This window comes from Oncorhynchus keta, chromosome 22 (genome assembly GCF_023373465.1).
Source record: "Oncorhynchus keta strain PuntledgeMale-10-30-2019 chromosome 22, Oket_V2, whole genome shotgun sequence".
In the NCBI taxonomy this organism is placed as follows: domain Eukaryota; kingdom Metazoa; phylum Chordata; class Actinopteri; order Salmoniformes; family Salmonidae; genus Oncorhynchus; species Oncorhynchus keta.
This window is the reverse complement of record NC_068442.1, coordinates 16,046,860-16,070,431: the sequence shown is the minus strand read 5'-3', so window position 1 is coordinate 16,070,431 and position 23,572 is coordinate 16,046,860. Positions and strand designations below refer to the sequence as shown.

Sequence of the window (23,572 nt, the reverse complement as noted above, 5' to 3'; positions counted from 1 at the left end):
ACTATTGGAAAAGCATTCCAGGTGAAGCTGGTTGAGAGAATGCCAAGAGTGTGCAAAGCTGTCATCAAGGCAAAGGGTGGCTACTTTGAAGAATCTCAAATATATTTAGATTTTGATTTAACACTTGTTTTAGTTACTACATTATTCCATGTGTGTTATTTCATAGCTTTGATGTATTCACTATTATTCTGCAATGTAAAAAAAATACATGTAAAACTTTTGAATGGTACTTTACATCTCGTCATTATATACAGATCTCTGGTGTAAATGCGGAAGGTGCACAGAGGAGCGACGGAGAATAGACCAAAAATACAACATGAGAACAAGCGGACATTAAAACAAACAATAACAAAATCTTGATTCTTGGAAAATCACGCAAAAACATACATTTGAATTCATTTGATATCGCCCAGCCCTAAGCTCCCTCATCACAATTTGCCATTTTCAGTATCCTGACATTATCAATTTAGGACTACACTTTTTTTTTTGTAGAGTTCTTTTATCCTGCAGGTCCTTGTGTGGTGGGGTTGTCATGGTTTCTCAGTACCTAGTCACTCCATAGTTTATCTCAGCAGGACACTTAAATTGGTCAATTTCTGACATTTCCTTTTCCCTTGTTTCCAGGATACCTGTGAAAGCTCTCGCTCCCCCACCCCAATGTCGAGGTCGCAGTGACGGGGCTGGGCAGAGGCAGAGCCCGGTGCCCCGGCCCCTTTGCCCAGCTGAGGAGCAGCCCCTGACAGGGAGCGCACCATCTCCCTGTGCCTCGTGTCCTCTGGGGGGCATTTTGAGCCATGGAGCACCCACGGGAAAAAGAGGGTGAGCGACCGGCGCGCAGCAGCAAGGCGGGTCAGGGGCGCAGCGGGCACTCGCGCCCCTCTGGATCAGGCTCCTCCGGAGTGCTCATGGTTGGGCCCAACTTCCGTGTGGGCAAGAAGATTGGCTGTGGTAACTTTGGAGAGCTGAAGCTAGGTAAGAACTGGCCACCCTTTCAAGAATACATTTGGAACTTTTTTTGGTGTATGTATGAAGATTGGTTTTACAATTTTGGGCCTCTGTAACATAAAATCTTCATTGATGAATTCCTAATGACAGTCAGTGCCCTCTTCTCACCCTCGCTATCATAATATCTCAACACGACGATTAAAGTTGGATGCAATCACTGATTCATGATGAGGTCAGGCCCCAGCTACTCTGCAAAGGCTGTGGACACTGGAATTGAGACACAGATTACATTGGCGGCAAATAAGATGCATTTCATTTTCGTTATGGATAATTACTTCACTTTGAAAGCTGAATGTCTATCCCCCTGCACCTCCACTACAACTCATTATCACATCTGACACCTCGCAGCCTGAGGTGACCTTAAACTCAGGTACATTTTTAAGCCTTTAAGGTCGGAAACTTCCCGGTAAATTTCCTGAAATTCTCCGTCTGAAGTTAAGCATGGGAATCTTGGGAATTTTGCTTAAATTCATCAAAAAAGTTTGCTTACAACAGTGAAACTTTTTTATGGGATACACATAAAGCAATTCTAGGTCTTGTGGCATATTTTGGTTAAACTATTCCAAATTCAATGGAATTGCAACCATCTGCATGCACTGTGCATTCTTCATCACATGTGCAGTGCACTCATCCATCACATGTACAGCTGATTCTCAAGATCTTGAACACTAATGAGATGCTATTGAGCCCACACTACTACACTGTCTGAGCCAAGGACTACATGCTTTCTGGTAAGTTTTGATTACAATACTGGCTGGGGTGAATATATTTTACATGACATTTGTGATATAAAAAAAACTATTAAATAGTAGCCTACAGCAAAGTGTTTAAATAATTTCTAACTTGTTAACCATTTCTGCTAGTTAGTTTTTGCTACCATGTGGGTAAATTAGCTTGCTTGAGCCTGCTAACTGAGTGTTAATTCACCTGTTTCCATACATGTTTCATTTTAATACATTTATCCTACAAAGGAGTTGTTTAATCTAACTGCTTAACTATTTATCTGTCCATAGAATTGTGTATATATATATTTTGAACTATTTTTCTAATCTTTACAGGAAAATGCCACTGGCACTATCTGATGTGTGGAGACATTTCACTGCATCTAATGTAGAAGGGAAAGCTGTGTACATTTGCAAATATTGTGCCAAATCATATGTGAAGAAAGCAGAAAAGATGCAGAATCATCTGGCCAAGTGCATAAAGTTCCCTCAGCGCTCACAACAATGAACCTCTGACAAAAGTCCCTCTACTTCTATTTGAGGTGAAAATTATGTATCAGACACCTTATCGATAGCAACAGCTCATGGTCCTCCTGGAATCTGAAGGGTTTTTTTATTCAATGGAGGAACATAGTCATAGATGCTGATGAATGTCTTGCTCAAGCTGTGTATGCAACTGTTTCACCTCTGATGGTCACAGGCAATATGTATTGGAAGAGATTTCTGAATGCTCTTTGCCCAGCATGCATCCCTCTAACCAGACATGCTTTATCTACTCATTTGCTGGATGCAGAGTTCAACAGAGTGCAAGTGAATGTCAAGCAAATCATAGAGGAAGCAGACTGCATTGCAGTCTCTGATGGGTGGTCGAATGTTTGTGGGCAAGGAATAATTAACTACATCTCCACCCCTCAACCAGTATTCTACAAGAGCACAGACGCAAGGGACAACAACCACACCGGTCTCTACATTGCAGATAAGTTGAAGGCAGTCATCAATGACCTTGGACCACAGAAGGTATTTGCGCTGGTGACAGACACTGCTGCGAACATGAAGGCTGCTTGGTCTAAAGTGGAGGAGTCCTACCCTCACATCACACCCATTGGCTGTGCTGCTCATGCATTGAATCTGCTCCTCAAGGACATCATGGCACTGAAAACACATGGATACACTACAAGAGAGCCAATGGAATGGTTAGGAATGTGAAGGGTAATCAAGTTATAGCAGCAATCTACCTGACCAAGCAAAGTGAGAAGAATAAGAGCACCACTATGAAGCTGCCCAGCAACCCCCCTTGGGGTGGTGTTGTCATCATGTTTGACAGTCTCCTGGAGAGGAAGCAGTCTCTCCAAGATATGGCCACATCACAGTCTGCCGACATGGACAGCCCCATCAAGAGGATCATCCTCGATTATGTATTTTGTGAGAGTGGTAAGCAGCCTGAAACTCCTGAAACCTATAGCAGTAGCCATTGCACGGATTGAGGGAGACAATGACATCCTGTCTGATGTTCAGACTGCTTGCAGATGTAAGAGAAGAAGTCTGTTCTGCCCTACCCACTTCACTGTTGCTCTAAGCAGAGGAAACTGCTCGCGCCGACAGAGATGGCCGCCTCGCTTCGCGTTCCTAGGAAACTATGCATTTTTTTTTTTTTTTTTTTTTTTACGTGGTATTTCTTGCATTAGTACCCCAGGTCATCTTAGGTTTCATTACATACAGTCGAAGAACTACTGAATATAAGATCAGCGTCAACTCGCCATCAGTACGACCAAGAATGTGTTTTCCGCGACGCGGATCCTGTGTTCTGCCTTACAAACAGGACAACGGAATGGATCGCATGCAGCGACCCAAGAAAACGACTCCGAAAAAGAGGGAAACGAGGCGGTTTTCTGGTTAGACTCCGAAAAAGACAGACTCCGACAACAAGGTTGACGAAATCCGAGCAAGGGTGGCATTCCAGAGGGACATCAGAGACTGCAACATTCTCTGCTTCACGGAAACATGGCTCACTGGAGAGACGCTATCCGATGCGGTGCAGCCAACGGGTTTCTCCACGCATCGCGCCGACAGAAACAAACATCTTTCTGGTAAGAAGCGTGGCGGGGGCGTATGCCTCATGACTAACGAGACATGGTGTGATGAAGGAAACATACAGGAACTCAAATCCTTCTGTTCACCTGATTTAGAATTCCTCACAATCAAATGTAGACCGCATTATCTTCCAAGAGAATTCTCTTCGATTATAATCACAGCCGTATATATCCCCCCCCAAGCAGACACATCGATGGCTCTGAACAAACTTTATTTAACTCTTTGCAAACTGGAAACCATTTATCCGGAGGCTGCATTCATTGTAGCTGGGGATTTTAACAAAGCTAATCTGAAAACAAGACTCCCTAAATTTTATCAGCATATCGATTGCGCAACCAGGGGTGGTAAAACCTTGGATCATTGTTACTCTAACTTCCACGAAGCATATAAGGCCCTGCCCCGCTCCCCTTTCGGAAAAGCTGACCACGACTCCATTTTGCTGATCCCTGCCTACAGGCAGAAACTAAAACAAGAGGCTCCCACGCTGAGGTCTGTCCAACGCTGGTCAGACCAAGCTGACTCCACACTCCAAGACTGCTTCCATCACGTGGACTGGGACATGTTTCGTATTGCGTCAGATAAAAATATTGACGAATACGCTGATTCGGTGTGCGAGTTCATTAGAACGTGCGTCGAAGATGTCGTTCCCATAGCAACAATAAAAACATTCCCTAACCAGAAACCGTGGATTGATGGCAGCATTCGCGTGAAACTGAAAGCGCGAACCACTGCTTTTAATCAGGGCAAGGTGTCTGGTAACATGTCCGAATATAAACAATGCAGCTATTCCCTCCGCAAGGCTATTAAACAAGCTAAGCATCAGTACAGAGACAAAGTGGAATCTCAATTCAACGGCTCAGACACAAGAGGCATGTGGCAGGGTCTACAGTCAATCACGGACTACAAGAAGAAACCCAGCCCAGTCACGGACCAGGATGTCTTGCTCCCAGGCAGACTAAATAACTTTTTTGCCCGCTTTGAGGACAATACAGTGCCACTGACACGGCCTGCAACGAAAACATGCGGTCTCTCATTCACTGCAGCCGAGGTGAGTAAGACATTTAAACGTGTTAACCCTCGCAAGGCTGCAGGCCCAGACGGCATCCCCAGCCGCGCCCTCAGAGCATGCGCAGACCAGCTGGTCGGTGTGTTTACGGACATATTCAATCAATCCCTATACCAGTCTGCTGTTCCCACATGCTTCAAGAGGGCCACCATTGTTCCTGTTCCCAAGAAAGCTAAGGTAACTGAGCTAAACGACTACCGCCCCGTAGCACTCACTTCCGTCATCATGAAGTGCTTTGAGAGACTAGTCAAGGACCATAATCACCTCCACCCTACCTGACACCCTAGACCCACTCCAATTTGCTTACCGCCCAAATAGGTCCACAGACGATGCAATCTCAACCACACTGCACACTGCCCTAACCCACCTGGACAAGAGGAATACCTATGTGAGAATGCTGTTCATCGACTACAGCTCGGCATTCAACACCATAGTCCCCTCCAAGCTCGTCATCAAGCTCGAGACCCTGGGTCTCGACCCCGCCCTGTGCAACTGGGTACTGGACTTCCTGACGGGCCGCCCCCAGGTGGTGAGGGTAGGCAACATCTCCTCCCCGCTGATCCTCAACACAGGGGCCCCACAAGGGTGCGTTCTGAGCCCTCTCCTGTACTCCCTGTTCACCCACGACTGCGTGGCCACGCACGCCTCCAACTCAATCATCAAGTTTGCGGAAGACACAACAGTGGTAGGCTTGATTACCAACAACGACGAGACGGCCTACAGGGAGGAGGTGAGGGCCCTCGGAGTGTGGTGTCAGGAAAATAACCTCACACTCAACGTCAACAAAACTAAGGAGATTGTGGACTTCAGGAAACAGCAGAGGGAACACCCCCCTATCCACATCGATGGAACAGTAGTGGAGAGGGTAGTAAGTTTTAAGTTCCTCGGTATACACCACAGACAAACTGAATTGGTCCACTCACACTGACAGCGTCGTGAAGAAGGCGCAGCAGCGCCTCTTCAACCTCAGGAGGCTGAAGAAATTTGGCTTATCACCAAAAGCACTCACAAACTTCTACAGATGCACAATCGAGAGCATCCTGGCGGGCTGTATCACCGCCTGGTACGGCAACTGCTCCGCCCTCAACCGTAAGGCTCTCCAGAGGGTAGTGAGGTCTGCACAACGCATCACCGGGGGCAAACTACCTGCCCTCCAGGACACCTACACCACCCGATGTTACAGGAAGGCCATAAAGATCATCAAGGACATCAACCACCCGAACCACTGCCTGTTCACCCCGCTATCATCCAGAAGGCGAGGTCAGTACAGGTGCATCAAAGCTGGGACCGAGAGACTGAAAAACAGCTTCTATCTCAAGGCCATCAGACTGTTAAACTGTCATTGACACTGACCCAACTCCAGCCACTTTAATAATGGGAATTGATGGGAAATTATGTAAATATATCACTAGCCACTTTAAACAATGCTACCTTATATAATGTTACTTACCCTACATTATTCATCTCATATGCATACGTATATACTGTACTCTACATCATCGACTGCATCCTTATGTAATACATGTATCACTAGCCACTTTAACTATGCCACTTTGTTTACTTTGTCTACATACTCATCTCATATGTATATACTGTACTCGATACCATCTACTGTATGCTGCTCTGTACCATCACTCATTCATATATCCTTATGTACATATTCTTTATCCCCTTACACTGTATAAGACAGTAGTTTTGGAATTGTTAGTTAGATGTTGGTTATCACTGCATTGTCGGAACTAGAAGCACAAGCATTTCGCTACACTCGCATTAACATCTGCGAACCATGTGTATGTGACAAATAAAATTTGATTTGATTTTTACTGAAATACATCAAAAAGTGTGAAGATACACGCCACAGCGTACATGTTGGACCCCATGTATGCTGGCAAGAGCATCCTGTCTGGTGCAGAGATCAACAAGGCTCATGGTGTCATCACTACAGTGTCTCGCCACCTTGGCCTGTACGTTGGCAAGGTTCTTGGCAGTCTGGCGAAGAACACTTCCAAGCAAGGGCTTTGGGGTGGAGATGCAATATGACAGTCGAGCCAACGTATCTCATCAGCCACCTAGTGGAAGGGACTTTGTGGATTTGAGGCTCTTTCCCCTGTTGCCTCCATCGTCCTCCAAATCCCACCAACATCAGTCGCCTCCGAGCGCAACTGGTCCTTGTTTTGGAACACACACACCAAAGCACGCAACAGGCTGACCAATACAAGGGTTGAAAAATTGGTGGCCATCCAGTCAAATTTGAGGCTTTTTGAGCCTGACAATGAGCCATCCTCAACAAGGTTGGAAAGTGACAGCGAAGATGAGGCCTCCGAGGGTGATGTTCAAGAGGTGGACATTGAGGAGGTCCAGGGAGAAGACATGGAAGCCTGAGAGGAAGAAAACCAAAGCTTTAGTTTCTAGACTATATATGTTGAAAATGTTTTTAGGATATGCAATGGATCATTAGGGATCCTTCAATATTCCCTTTTTTTGTTCAGTGAAGTCATCCCATGTGAACTAATTTAATTAAAGTTCAATTCATAACTAAATAGTTGTTTTTGTTTATTTTGGAAGGATTTAATCATTTGCAATTATGTCTACTTATGATAAGGTAAAAAGGTTTATGTTTCTGTCTCCTTATGATATGGTAAATATATCCAATGCAAAAAAATATCTACATTTTTAGATGGTATTAATATTACTTTGCATATATATACTCACTGATCATCCCTAAAGCCAACACCTCATTTGGCCGCCTTTCGTTCCAGTACTTTGCTGCCTGTGACTGGAACGAATTGCAAAAATCGCTGAAGTTGGAGACTTATCTCCCTCACCAACTTCAAACATCTGCTATCTGAGCAGCTAACCGATCGCTGCAGCTGTACATAGTCTATTGGTAAATAGCCCACCCATTTTCACCTACCTCATCCCCATACTGTTTTTATTTATTTACTTTTCTGCTCTTTTGCACACCAATATCTCTACCTGTACATGACCATCTGATAATTTATCACTCCAGTGTTAATCTGCAAAATTGTAATTATTCGCCTACCTCCTCATGCCTTTTGCACACAATGTATATAGACTATCCTTTTTTTCTACTGTGTTATTGACTTGTTAATTGTTTACTCCATGTGTAACTCTGTGTTGTCTGTTCACACTGCTATGCTTTATCTTGGCCAGGTCGCAGTTGCAAATGAGAACTTGTTCTCAACTAGCCTACCTGGTTAAATAAAGGTTAAATAAATAAAAAAAAATATATATATATATTCCCATATTCCAGTTAATTCCCATGGAAATGTTCCACTTCTGAATATTCCCCAAACTGTGACCCTACCTGAGTTTATGCATGTGTGCCTGCTCATAAGACTCCTCTGCTTCTTTCTCCATGAATACGCTGTTAATGTTGCCTTGTTTCATGTATGCTGAAAGAATCTAATAGAATTCATAATAAGCATTCCTTTTTAACCCAGTCAGCAAAGGGACATACAGTACCTGCATGGTAAATAGGAGGAGGCTGTTCTTTTAGAGAAGAGTTGTTCATTTGGGTACAGTATAGCAGACCTATCATTTTATATATTTTTATTTAATTTAACTGGTTTTTGCTTATACGTTAAGGTCATTGGGCCTATTTCACATCACCTGTAGCCTGTGACTGATGAAGATATCTGGATTGTCTAATGAACATATTCTCCAAGCAGTACAGTGAGGAGCATGAAGCCATGAAATGAAGAGCTATAGCCAGAAAGGCTTTACTGTTTGTTCTGAAACTGGTTGAGAGATTGAGATTCTCCTCCCTTCTACTCTGCTGCCTCCCACGTGGATATTAGTCCAGGAGGGGGTGGGTGAGAGAGTGGCTTGTTCTCTGGTATGCTCCTCGCATGAACTGTGCTGCTGAGCAGTCAGAGGTTCTCTGAGGCCTATAGTTTGCCTGTGGCGTTGTCACTCAGCCTGAGTGTGGCTGGGTTCCATAGGCTCCTCCATAGGCTCCTCTGCTCACTTATGAGGAATTTAAGAATGGCCTAAATTGCCCTGACATTTAGAATGCTGGGCTGCTGTTGCTAGATTGAAGTTGAGAAGAGACAAGCCTACAGGGGCAAGACATCTTAAAAAGCAGATGTGAATACTAACTGTCTTGGGAGGGAGTTGTTATTCAGACCTGTATTCTTCTCTTCTGACTAGAATTCATGAAATTTGACTTTGTTAATCAGGAAACCTCACCACAAATCGTTGGCATTTCAACATTGAACGTGGAGGATTGTAAAATAGCAAATATCACAAGGTGTCTTTTGGAGCCGGTGTTAACCAGGGAAGAAGCTTCCACGTGGACACTAAACCTTGTACCCTTTGAAATTTAAAGGAATAATCATCTCAGAGTATCTTTTATTTAATTTTTTCTTCATTAGTCCGCTATAAATACAGTCCCAAAAATGTTGGCTGGTCAGCAGTCAAGCTTTCAATATATAGCACTTACAAGCAGGCAGAAATGTAGCTGGTATGACACCTTTTGGATCATACGTTGCAACGGGTGTATTTCTGCCTTCGTGAACAGCAAGAGCTCAGATAAACATGAAATGACTCCAGGAATCGATAGAACATTGTTCAGAGATGGCAAAGTATGATATAACATTCAACATGGGTGAATCTTTCCTTTAAGCCTGGCATCTCAAAACACGTTTGGTCTATTTCAAAACACACAAACTGAAGTGATGTGCTACGCTAAGTATTTGAATTCTACAATGAAACATATTCTCCCACTGCCCTACGTAATTCCCCCACATTTATATAAAGTATTATTGCACTGCTATGCGCAGGATCATTACATCAAAACACAAGCCGTGTTCTCACTTTCCCAGCTGGTGTCGCACTGTTGGCATTAGCTCTTTCATTCTCAGGATGCTCCGCAAACGCATTTCACTTCTCTCTCCAAGATGACACCTTTTGTAATGCGATATGACTTAGTGAGCAAGGCCTACAGTCACTCCAATTCCCCACAAAGAGACAGGTAATTGGAGTAAAATGGAGGCCCAAAGTTACTGGTTTTATTAAATCATCCGAAGTTGGTAGTTTTTGTGCAAGACGTGCACCTAATAGAATACGCATGATAGGGTTCATGGTATTGCACAATGGGCTTATTCAGATGCCTAATGGTGCATTAGATGCTCCTGGTTGTCCTCCTCACCTCAACTGTCCAATGGGAACCTCCGCATTTATCAAATTTACACGCCTCTGACCTTCCAGTCACTGTTTGTTCAGTCATCGCTGTTATTTGTGAAGCATGTGTCTTAAAGCTGTGGGAGTTAAGATGGTTCCTTGGTGGCTGCACTGGATGTGCCACCGTAGAAGTATAATGAATATAACGGGCGTCCCCATTCAAGTCAATGATGGCATAATGGGTGTACTGGTAGACATTTTGAGTGTACCCATGCCAGGACGTAAAAGCAGGAAGTGTACCCTTCAATCCGTGCTGTGATTTGTTGAGTCAACTCAACTGACATTACAAGAAGGACACTCAATTGCATGAGCCACATCGGTTAGCGTCTACATTACCATGGCATTTCAGCATAGTATTAGAAGGTCTCGGCCTTGCCCGCCTGTGGGGAAAACAATCTGTGGTTACCTAGGTTACCCCCTTGACTCACACCAAAACCTGTCATTTTTTTTCAATCAGCAGCCTTTTGGTATGTTTTGCGATTTTTCTGTATAACAAAAAAAAACGGCGACAAAGTTGTCTCTCTCGCAATGGGGGAAGGGTTTATTTTCCCCGATTTGTGGGCGTGGTAGAGGGGTGATGCTCCTTATGAGGTGAATATCGACTCGGCGTATCAGTTGATAGAAATGATTGTATTTCAATACCAGGAAGTCTGTGACTGTACCCATGAGTTTGCCAGTCAAATGAACAGGGTTAGAGCATCCAAGCCCGTTCTATTCATTATATTTCTATGGTGCGACCTCACATCTGTTTTGAAATTAATAACCTCTCCCCCCTAGGTAAAAACCTCTACACCAATGAGTATGTTGCAATAAAATTGGTAAGTACATGTTCTTATTTCTGTATTATTTGTGGAGTGACCCAATGAGCAGCTGTATGTATGTATTTGTAAACCTGAATTTGAAAATAGTTTGTTGAAGGATAATTCATTTGAATAATGTACCTATTTAGGTGTACTTCTTATTCTTGGTGTGTAGTGTATGAAAAGACTCCCTTCAACTGAAGTGTTTCCTTCTGTATTCCCCCTCCAGGAACCAATAAAGTCAAGGGCACCACAGCTGCATTTGGAGTACCGTTTTTACAAAACATTAGGCAGCACAGGTAAGACCTTCACTCTGTATGCCACATATTTACCTCCATCCTCTCTCTTCCTTGCTCACTAATCACTCCAACTGACTTGAGGTCACCTCATATTGGTGATGTTTTGTATGAAGAAAGACTGCCCATTAACTGTCACGCAAAAGAATTATCAAGCTCTCCTGTTATCAATTTCACTGTGCCTCTGTCTGATAGGGTGAAGGCCCTCAATATTAATAAATTACTGCATGTGGGTGTGTGTGTTTCCTCTTGTCGGTTGCTCACGCAGAATACCTGAATCTCTGGTATTATATTGCTCCAGAATATTTAGGCTTGCAAGGACATGGTAATGTTGTGCAGGTGTACAGTGTTTTAGTGGTTCCACGTGTTGTGGTTTATGATTGGAACGGTTGCCTGGGAAAGAGCTTGAGATATCTTTCTCTTACACATGCATTACCTTTGCCTCACATACACAACCAGTCACACTTCAGTCAGTGAACCTCCTACACACTTGTCAGTCTCCTGGCTCAGGTATAGAAAGTAGCACTAGTCCTGTGGTGTTGATGAGACACCTGCAGAACCTCTGCGGGAGGCGACACGTTGCCATGTTGTCTCCCTGAATACGCTGCAGAGAGTGTGCTGTCACTTCCCTTTAACAGTTACGCTATTTTACCAATCACACCCAATTGTTTAAAAAAAAATGTAAAAAATCTGACATTTTTATATTATCTTTTGATAAGTCTGATTGTGATGGTAATCACCTTTACTACTTTTCTGAACAGTAGTCCATTTCTATATGGGATGAATGCTTTCTGCTTGAAACCCCCCATTCACTGAAGACAATCACAGGAAGTGCAGTCTGTTCACACTTGCACAGCTGTTGTGATACCACTTCCTGTGTTACCTTTGCATGTCGGTCATTGACAGGACCAGTGTTTAGACAGCGATAATGTCAGTGTTGGGGGAAGGGAGATGTACATCTCAAATATAAGTTCTTGCATAGGTGGGTTCTGGCCATTTCCTCTTGGGCAGTGTTGGCTAAGCAAGTGTCATTAATCAATGAACTAATAAATCCATCAATGGGTACATCAGAGTTGTATCAGTCACATTTTTAATACAAAGTCGGGGTTGAAACAAAAGTTAGCTAAGCAGACTGAGAATAGAAATTTCCTAGGCGATATGTAGAAATCCCCCTGCCATTACCTGGTTGATAAAATTCGATCATGTTCACCTAATTTCAGTTTGTGTCCAAACGAGAATCATTGTATGATCTAAACAGCTGTGAAATGGCTTTGCAATAACCAAAAATATATCTATTTTTTAGTCATTCTGAAGCTTGTGTACAAAACCGAAAGTAAAAAGACACGAGCGGATAATATCCGTATGCTGTATATTTGACGGTGATATGTGGTTCTCATCTACCTATCTTAAGGTGAATGCACTTATTGTATGTCCCTCTGGATAAGCACACCTGATAAATGTCAAATGTTAATGTTTTGCGTACAGATCTCATATTACTGTATTGAATTTATTTATTAAAACAATTATTATATAGATCTCACAAATGTATAATTTGTACAGTTTATTTCAAATGGAGTAATTTGTTACATTTGACTGTAAAACCGAGCAGTACTACTTATTTCTCTGTGTGAGGCGAAATATATAGCATCTTAATTATAGACAAAAAAAATGTGTCTGGAATGAAACCATCAAGTGACAGAATATGTAGAAGAGGAAATACAAGTGGTCAAACTCTTCATATGTTCAGGGGGGTTCCTAACAAAAGTAGTAATTTTTGTTTATGTACAGTGTATTGCTATATGTACTGAAATTGTAGTCCATTTTCTAAATGTATTTGTGAATTAAAATGGATATACATTTATAAACTGCTAGACTACAATTGTATTTGCTAAATGTTTATTTTATTATATTTATAGTTTGTGCCATTTCCAATTGAATTAGAAATTTCAATTCTTGAATTCACTCATGAAGTGGAGAATTTACGTTGGAATTAATTTGGAGTTTAGACTTTTTGGATTGGAATTGTTAATTAAAACATTTAATCTTTGGAATTTTATTTTAATTTCCCAGTTAAAGGAATTAATCCACATAGTATCAAATTGACAGTAGGGTTTGTTTTTAATAATTCCAAACTGTATTCCTTTATGTATTTGTATAGCTAGACCAGGTCTGGGCAATTATTTTCCATGGAGGGCAACGTTAGAATATATTTTTGCCATTGCGGGCCAGAATCATATTACAGGATTATACATCATGTGTATGACTGTATTGACAGATACAGTTGATGTTGGAAGTTTACATACAGTTAGGTTGGAGTCATTAACTCGTTTTTCAACCACTCCACAAATTTCTTGTTAACAAACTATAGTTTTGGCAAGTCGGTTAGGAGATCTACGTTCTGCATGACACAAGTCATTTTTCCAACAACTGTTTATAGACAGATTATTTAACGTATAATTCACTGTATCACAATTCTAGTGGGTCAGAAGTTAACATACACTAAGGTGACTGTGCCTTTTAAACAGCTTTGGAAAATTCCAGAAAATAATGTTATGGCTTTAGAAGCTTCTGAAAGGCTAAGTGACGTCAGTTGGAGGTGTACCTGTGGATGTATTTCAAGGCCTACCTTCAAACTCAGTGCCTCCTTTGCTTGACATAATGGGAAAATCAAAAGAAATCAGCCAAGACCTCAGGGGAAAAAAAATTGTAGACCTCCACAAGTCTGGTTCATCCGTGGGAGCAATTTCCAAACGCCTGAAGGTACCACGTTCATCTGTACAAACAATAGTACGCAAGTATAAACACCATGGGACCACTCAGCCGTCATACTGCTCAGGAAGGAGACGCGTTCTGTCTCCTAGAGATGAATGTACTTTGTTGCGAAAAGTGCAAATCAATCCCAGAACAATAGCAAAGGACCTTGTGAATATGCTGGTGGACACAGGTACAAAATATCTATATCCACAGTAAAATGAGTCCTATATCCCCATAACAAAGGCCGCTCAGCAAGGAAGAAGTCACTGCTACAAAACCGCCGTAAAAAAAAGACTATGGTATTCAACTGCACATGGGGACAAAGATCGTACTTTTTGGAGAAATGTCCTCTTGTCTGATGAAACAAAAATAGAACTGTTTGGCCATGATCACCATCGTTATGTTTGGAAGAAAAAGGGGGATGTTTGCAAGGCGAAGAACACCATCCCAACTGTGAAGCACGGGGGTGGCAGCATCATGTTGTGGGTGTGCTTTGCTGCAGGATGGACTGGTGCACTTCACAAAATAGATGGCATCATGAGGTAGGAAATTTGTGGATATATATTGAACCATTAACAAAAGTTTTGTCCGTGGTGCTGAACGCACAGTGTACTTTTCCCTCAGTGTAGATCATTGCGTTTTAATAATAAAAATACCTACCAAAAGGAGAACATGGATATGGTTTATTTCTGTCCATGTTAAAAAGTAAAATAAGTAGCATACCTGGACAGATTTACAGTAGGTATACAGTTGAAGTCGGAAGTTTACATACCTTAGCCAAAGACATTTTCACCCAGTTTTTCGCAATTCCTGACATTTAATCCTTGTAAGAATTCCCTGTCTTAGGTCAGTTAGGATCACCACTTTATTTTAAGAATGTGAAATGTCAGAATAATAGTAAGAGATTTATTTCAGCTTTTATTTCTTTCATCACATTCCCAGGTCAGAAGATTACATACACTCAATTAGTATTTGGTAGCATTGCTTCCCACAGTAAGTTGGGTGAATTTTGGCCCATTCCTCCTGACAAAGCCGGTGTAACTGAGTCAGCTTTGTAGGCCTCCTTGCTCGCACACCCCTTTTCAGTTCTACCAACAAATTGTCTATAGCTTTGTTGTCCTTTAATAAGCCGTTTTGCTACAACTTTGGAAGTATGCTTGGGGTCATTGTCCATTTGGAAGACCCATTTGCGACCAAGCTTTAACTTCCTGACTGATGTCTTGAGATGTTGGCATGCACAAAAACACAGAGTTCTACATTACATTTAAACTACTCAATCAGTGTGAGGAGTGAATTCTCTGATGGGCATTGACTAGAGCAGTGAAGTCAGGTATAGTTTCTGACGTCGCTATGCGCAGGATTGCTGAAAGGTGAGAGTCAGTAAGAGATGTTCTGTGCCTTGACTTATTATATTTCATCACTGAAAAATGTCTGATCACATACGTAGGTTGACCCAAACAGTACAAACATCTTCTGAGCATGACTGCTCATCTTCTGAAAGTTTTGTTCATCGAGATTCATAGAACCTCATCAGTGACATTGTTTGGAATAGTTCTCCAATCACTGCATCTGACTGAAGATTGATAAGCTCAAGTTGCAGGTCAGTGGGAATGTTATCCACATTATAGGTGAAAGGAGAGGAAACCAACAGCATGTCATTTTCCAACACTTTAAAATCCTCAAACGACGAGAACTGACCGTTCAAAGCACGCAGCAGCGATGTATACTTCTCCCGCTGGTCATCTGATAGGGAACAGACTAGTGGTGTCAGAAGGTGGGTGATTGTTGGCTGCTACTTGGCGGGTCAGGAGGAGTAGTTTTCCCTTGAAGGCTTTGACAAGGCTGTACATCTGATGTGTAAAAAGGCCCTTCTCTTGTAGTTTGGAATTCACTTCATTCATGAGGGCCATGATGTCCACGAAGGCAAATTCAACCAACTTTATTTTATCTTGCAGTTGAGGGAAACCCACATTTTCCTTTCATTAGCGAAAACTCAGCAATCTCCAACATCAGGTCCCACACCTTTTTAAGTACCTTCCTCAAAGCCATTTCACATTTGTGTGGTAGGGGAGATCTGCATGGCCCGACTCTCTTCCAACAGTGAGACAAACTGCCTGTGGTTTTTAAGAATTTGCTCTTATGAAGTTTACAACTTTAGTGACTGTCCACAACATGGCTCATTTTCAAGGCACATTTACAGAGCACTTCCTGATGAATAATGCAATGCAGGAAAAACATTTTCTGATCTGGTTTCAGCTCAGATCTTGTATCCTTTTCAAAAGGCTAATGTTTTTTCCAGTCAAGTTTGGGCACCCATCAGTGGTCACACTGGATAACTTTATAAAACTCAGTCCCAGCTTTGCCACACACTTATTGACCACCTCCAATATATATTTCCCTGTTGTTGTGCTCTTCATTGACTACACTGAAGCAAGCTCCTCTGTAATTTAAAAGTCTGGGGTTATGCCTCATAAGAATATCAACAACTGTGCTGTGTTACATGCATCACTGCTCTCATTCAGGGCAAGGGAGAAATGGGTGAAATCCTTGTCTTTCACCTGTTCCATATTCTCTGCGATGTCCTCAACACGCCGTGTCACTGTTTGTCTTGACAGGGAAACCTTTTCAAACAGCTCTTTCTTGTCAGGGGAAAGTATTGCTGCAGAGTTGATTTAAACATTCTTTAATGAATTCACCTTCAGCGACTGGCTTGATTATCTTTAGCAATTTTGTGGGACCGTACCTAGCTCGCTCTCGCAATTCCGTCAATTGCTGAATGCAGTTTTGTGAAAAGTCCTTGCCCTACTCTGCTCAGAAGACATTCCTATATTTCTCTGCATGCCTTGTCGGGACAAGTTGTAGTCTTTCAAGACGGCGATGCTCTCTTTTCACACTAAGCACACACAGCTTTCCCTGATACCTTAATAAATAAATATTTCGATGTCCACTCTCTGGAACACCCTACATTCATTGTCTACTTTTCTTAGTCTAGCTCAGGCCTGATGAGCTTCTGTCTAAACAGTGACATGAGCTGCCTGAAAGCCTGAGATTTAATTCCAATTGGAATTAGTGGTTTTGTTGGTGATAATATTGAATTCTTGGAATTGACCTAACATTGAAATTCAGAGGAATTGAATATGTTGAATTTACAGGTAGAGAGAATTCAATTAGAATTGAGTTTGTGGAATTGACCCTAACCCTGATGCGCGTATACCAATGGTACTTGACTCAGAGCTGACTAGCATTCAAGAAGTATTCAGACCCCTTATTCTAACACGGATTAAATTATTTTTTTCCCCTCTTCAATCGACACAATACCCCATAATGACAAAGAAAAAAAACATTTTGCCAATCAGGTCAAGATCAGGACGAAGGATGCATGTTAACGGCAGGTATAAACAGCTTCTGAAAGTTGTACGTATTCAGAGCAAAAACCATGCCGTGAGGTTGAAGGAATTATCTGTGGAGCTCTGAGACAGGATTTTGTCAAAAGCACAGATTTGGAGAAGGGAACCAAAAAATTCCTGCAGCATTGAAGGTCCCCAAGAACAGTGGCCTCCATTTTTTAATTATTACATAAGTATTCAGACCCTTTACTCAGTACTTTGTTGAAGCAGCAATTACAGCCTCAATTCTTCTTGGGTATGACACTACAAGCTTGACACACCTGTATTTGGGGAGTTTCTCCCATTCTCTGCAGATCCTTTCACTCTCCATCAGGTTGGAAGGGGAGCGTCGCTGCACAGCTATATTCAGGTCTCTCCAGAGATGTATGATCTGGATCAAGTCTGTGCTCTGGCTGAGCCACTCAAGGACATTCGGAGACTTTTCCCCGAAGCCACAGCTGCTTTGTCTTGGCTATGTGCTTAGGGTTGTTGTCCTGTTGGAAGGATAACCTTCACCCTAGTCTGTGGTCCTGAACACTCTTGAACAGGTTTTCATCAAGGATCTCGCTGCACTTTGCTCTGTTCATCTTTCCCTCGATCCTGACTAGTCTCCCAGTCCCTACCGCTGAAAAACATCCACATAGCATGAAGCTGCAACCACTCTGCTTCACAGTAGGGATGGTGCCAGGTTTTCACCAGATGTGACGCTTGGCATTCAGGCAAAATGGTTCAATCTTGGTTTCATCAGACCAGCGAATCTTGTTTCTGATGTTCTGAGAGTTCTATAGGTTTCTTTTGGCAAGCTCCCTTCTGTCCCCGATTTGCTCAGTTTTGCCGGTTGCTCAGCTTTACAAAGGGTCTTTTAAAATTGGAGGCCACTGTGTTCTTGGGGACCTTCAATGCTGCAGTCATTTTATTTAGTAAGTTTCTCCAGATCTGTGCCTCGACAATCCTGTCTTTTAGCTCTACGGATAATTCCTTCAACCTCATGACATGGTTTTTGCTCTGAATATGTAAAAATTCAGAAGCTCTGTTTATACCTGCCGTTAACATGCATCCTTTGTCCTGATCTTGACCTGATTTGCAAAATCTTCTCTGTTTATACTTACAAGGTCTGATCACTATCAGATCACAATGTCTGTTTATACCTGGTTGTACACTGAACAAAAATATAAACGCAACATGTAAAGTTTTGGTCCCATGTTTCATGAGCTGAAATAAAACATCCTAGAAATGTTACACACAAGCTTATTTCTCTCAAATGTTGTGCATAAGTTTGTTTACATACCTGTTTGTGAGCATTTCTCCTTTGCCAAGATAATCTATCCACCTGACAGGTGTGGCATATCAAGAAGTTGATGATGGTCGTTACACAGGTGCACTTTGTGCTGGGAACAATGAAGGCCACACTCAAATGTGCAGTTTTGTCACAACACAATGCCACAGATGTCTCAAGTGAGGGAGCATGTAACTGGCATGCTGACTGCAGGAATGTTTAACGGAGCTGTTGCCAGAAACTTCAACGTACATTTCTTTACCATAAGCCGCCTCCAATTTTGCTTTAGAGAATTTGGCAGTACATCCAGTCGGCCTCACAACCGCTGACCACGTGTAACCATGCCAGCCCAGGACCTCCACATCCGAAGCGGAGTCGTCCAGGTGGACAGATTTTGATTGGCTGGGCATGGCTCCCCAGTGAGGTGGGCCTATTCCCTTCCAGGCTCACCCATGGCTGCGCACCTGCCCAGTGATCTGAAATCCACTATAGCCTAATTTTAATTCAAATCGACTGATTTCCTTATGAACTGTAACTCAGTAAAATCTTTGAAATTGTTGCATGTTGCAGTTTACTTTTTTGTTCATTTACAGAACAATCATTGCTTTTAAAAAAGACGAGCCATCGTTATTTATGGACCAGAAAAGCTCCTATTAACACTGACGAGCTTGCTAGAACGCTTTATTATAGTCCACCCACGAGGCCCCTATTTGCACTGGAGGAAGCTTAATATAGACTAGCTGCCGAGGCTGCTATTTACACTGACCAGCCTGCAAGGAACCTTTTTATGCCGATTTCTACACCTGATCAGCCTCCGAGGAGCCTTGCACATAGACCAGCCTCTGAGGTTTCGGGTGAAACTGCTAGCTTTGAGGCCCACCAGCCTTGATAAGGTCTCTAAGTAGACTGACCAGCCTGGGAGGAGCCTGCATTGTGTTAATTAAATGCAATTACCTATCAAATAGGCTTGGGGTGTATACCATATATGGTATTTAGAAATAGCCACGGATTGGTTTTTCAATACCGTGAATACTATTGAAACCAGTTCTTTGATATTAATATTTGTAGCTACTTAAATCAAATCGAATTTATTTGTCACATACACATGGTTAGCAGATGTTAATGCAAGTGTAGCGAAATGCTTTTGCTTCTAGTTCCGACAATGCAGTAATAACCAACGAGTAATCGAACATTTCCAAAACTACTACCTTATACACACAAGTGTAAAGGGATAAAGAATATGTACATAAAGATATATGAAGATGGTACAGAACGACATAGGCAAGATGCAGTAGATGGTATCGAGTACAGTATATACATATGAGATTAGTAATGTAGGGTATGTAAACCAAGTGGCATAGTTTAAAGTGGCTAGTGATACATGTATTACATAAAGATGCAGTAGATGAGTGAGTACAGTATATGCATATGAGATGAGTAATGTAGGGTATGTAAACATTTATATTAAGTAGCATTGTTTAAAGTGGCTAGTGATATATTTCACATCAATTCCCATTATTAAAGTGGCTGGAGTTGAGTCGGTGTGTTGGCAGCAGCCACTCAATGTTAGTGGTGGCTGTTTAACAGTCTGATGCCCTTGAGATAGAAGCTGTTTTTCAGTCTCTCGGTCCCAGCTTTGATGCACCTGTACTGACCTCGCCTTCTGGATGATAGCGAGGTGAACAGGCAGTGGCTCGGGTGGTTGTTGTCCTTGATGATCTTTATGGCCTTCCTGTGACATCGGGTGGTGTAGGTGTCCTGGAGGGCAGGTAGTTTGCCCCCGGTGATGCGTTGTGCAGACCTCACTACCCTCTGGAGAGCCTTACGGTTGTGGGCGGAGCAGTTGCCGTACCAGGCTGTGATACAGCCCGACAGGATGCTCTCGATTGTGCATCTGTAGAAGTTTGTGAGTGCTTTTGGTGACAAGCCGAATTTCTTCAGCCTCCTGAGATTGAAGAGGCGCTGCTGCGCCTTCTTCACAACGCCGTCTGTGTGGGTGGACCAATTCAGCTTGTCATGTGTACTTAAGTAAATACCTGCAGTCGACTTGTGCAATATGTTAGATAAAGTAGATCACGTTCTTCTTTTCACCTGTCACATTATTTTACAGTATGAAGCTTACAGTAGTTCCCCAGAAAAGTTGAGCCAACCACGTGTTTGTAAATAGCACAACTGGAGAAACCTGGAGAAAGCAGGTGAGTCCAGCTGGGTATGGACAGGGGTCGCATTTTATATTGCAAGTCAAGTGTTGTTTTTTACTTCAATAGAGTGATCAGCAACTTTAGTTTTCCTTCAGAGAATACATTAATGCTACACATTCGGCAGAAAATAGCTTATTTTTCATCAGATGACAACAGAAGTGCAATGCTATTTGACTGACAGCCACACGAGTAGGCTAAATGAGCTTCTAATGAAAAATCAAGGTATTTATTTTGCTAAACCTAATGCATGGCCATCATATTTCTGTTCATCATAGAATGTAGTCAGCTATATATCCTAATGTTTTTCTTCAAGTTAATCTAGCATTTTTACCAGAGAAATGTAGTTACACATAAATTAGAGCGCTGTCTAATGATAGTGGAGTGGAGAAATGCAATTGAAGCTCAAAATTAGTGTGATCCCAAGCAGAAATTACAATAAGCAGTTTTACAAAACCCTTTGGATGAGTTATCTGTACAGATGCCACTGCTATCTTTTGATTTCCTTGCGGTTTTTTTCTCCTCTCCGTTCTCGGCCCATCTGCTCTCTGCTCCTCCCTCGTCTTCTCCGAGCAGAGCAGACAGGCCCGTTGCTCTATGGACTCCAGACTCCACACAGAGACAGCTTGTACACATGCTCCTCCAGAGCCAGCACTGTTCATTTGCACAATGTCTCGTTCACGTTTGCTTGTGAAACTCCAAACTCACCAAAAATGACATTCGATAGCTCCTACTTTATACATGTATACCTTTATCTGCAGGATTGCCTGTCTTTGCACTCGTTAGCATATTTAGCTAGCAGATTCCATGGAAGATCGCTGTTGTGCTAATTTGGTTAACATTCTGGTAATGGAGCCCAATGGGCTTTCTTTTTGCGTTTTTGGCACCCTCTTGTGTACTAAGCCGGTAATACTGCAAATCCCGGCATGAGAGAAGGATGGTATGAAGATGTGAAAGTCTGGATTACCGCCCAACCCTACTATCTAACCAGCCTGGTAAATTGCAGCTTGCGATTGGAACATTGCTTCAGAGAAAATAGGTAGCTAAGAAGTTTAACCGTTGTAGCTGTTCTTGCTGCATCATCTAGTTAGATGAAAAAACATCCAAATAGCAGCCATATGCAGCTAGCAAGCAAGCTAAGTTAGCTCATTTGAAAATGTATAACCAGCAAAGCAGCTAGCTAATCGACACTGAGTGTAGAAAACATTACATGACATAGACTGACCAGGTGAAGGCTGTGATACCTTATTTGATGTGTTCTGTTCAATCCACTTCAATCAGTGCAGATAAAGGGGGAAGACAGGTTTTGAAGGACTTTTAAGCCTTGAGACATGGATTGTGTATGTGTCGTTCAGAGGGTGAATGGCAAGGCAAAATATTTAAATGCCTTTAAGCGGAGTAGGTGCCAGGTGCACTGGTTTTAGTGTGTCAAGAACTGCATCGCTGCTGGGTTTTTCCACGATGAACAGTTTCCTGTGTGAACCACGAATGGTCCACCACCCAAAGAACATCCAGCCAACTTGAAACAAATGTGGGAAGCATGTGCCAGTCCATGCGCCGATGAATTGAGGCTGTTCTGAGGGCAAAGGGAGGGTGCAACTCAATATTAGGAAGTTGTTCCTAATGTTTTGTACACACAGTGTATATCAGCCTGTATACATTTGAAATAGTCTTTGCAAATAGTATTTTATTTGTGTTTTTGGATACGATGTGCTTTAAAAAAAAGCTGCATCAGTTAGGCACCACATTACATATTTAAAAATGATTCTTGCTGTCCCTCCATCTGCAATTTGAATTTGATTGGCTGAGGGGAAAGAATGGGCGGAGTTGCATAAATGTCAGCATGTGAGGTAGTACAGCCTTTTAATGACTTGTCTTGTGTTTGATGTTTTGATGTGGTCCATGTTCCAAAACAATTCTGAAAATGTACCCGTCACTACAGACCGTCACAATGGTGTGTGTGTGTGACACCAGATGCCCTGCACAGTACATTGGCTCAGCTCAAAGGCCTTTCTTTATGAGATGAATGAGTAGTAAGTGGAAAGGGTCCATGGTGTGCCAACCGCCATGCCATCTGGGTATGATCATGGCTGAGAGGACTTAACCGGTTTGACACAGAGTTTAGCAGATGACCAGGCACAACTCCGATATACAAAGTGTTTTTTTCTCAAAGTTGCCCGGATGTCACGTGTCTTACTTATATCAGTACACTCAACCTAATCAGTACGAAACTTCTATTAGATCAAATAAGCCACACGTAGCAAATAATCCATTAAAAAATCGTGTTATCCAAATTTGACAGTCAAGACATTACAATTTTTATTTTTGCCACCTGCTGGAGAAAACCGATTTTGGACCCAGTTCTCCCTCTCTCTCGTCTAGCCTTCTCCGTCAGTGGGGGAGAAGAAGTCGAAAATGGAGACACTAGTGGTAGGGAGAGCTAAATTAGGGCTAGTGAATGATTTGTCAGTGGGCGTTTTCTTTTCTTCACAGGACCTCCTGTGTGTGCCTCAACTTCCGAATGATATAATTGGGTGTTATAGTAAAGACCATAGGTGGCTCATGAGTTTCAAGTTTGGGGAAGCTTACAATTTAACCTTCCATTTCTACCTACCTGCGTGTCATTTATGAATATTTCTTTTGTGCATTTTTGTGGAAGAGTTTCAATTCAATAATGTTTTTATTCCTCAATCTTTGTCACATGATTAATCCTAAAGATCAGAATTTAAACAAAGTAAAAAATTAAACTAAAATTCTACGAATGCTAGAGCAC

At 42.3% G+C, this 23,572-nt stretch overlaps 1 protein-coding gene across 16 annotated transcripts in view; it reads left to right on the top strand.

Moving 5' to 3' along the window:
- LOC118401124 (casein kinase I) overlaps window positions 1-23,572 on the top strand; it is a 66,161-nt gene that overhangs the window by 18,544 nt on the left and 24,045 nt on the right. For all 16 annotated transcript variants that reach the window (XR_008075406.1, XR_008075410.1, XR_008075409.1 and 13 more), the window contains 3 exons: window positions 625-972; window positions 10,867-10,907; window positions 11,119-11,188. Coding sequence is in view for 9 of the 16 variants with exons in the window: in XM_035798383.2 (XP_035654276.1) it covers window positions 795-972; window positions 10,867-10,907; window positions 11,119-11,188 (289 nt within the window). In the remaining 7 variants the exon portion in view is untranslated. The remainder of the gene's footprint in view (window positions 1-624; window positions 973-10,866; window positions 10,908-11,118; window positions 11,189-23,572) is intronic.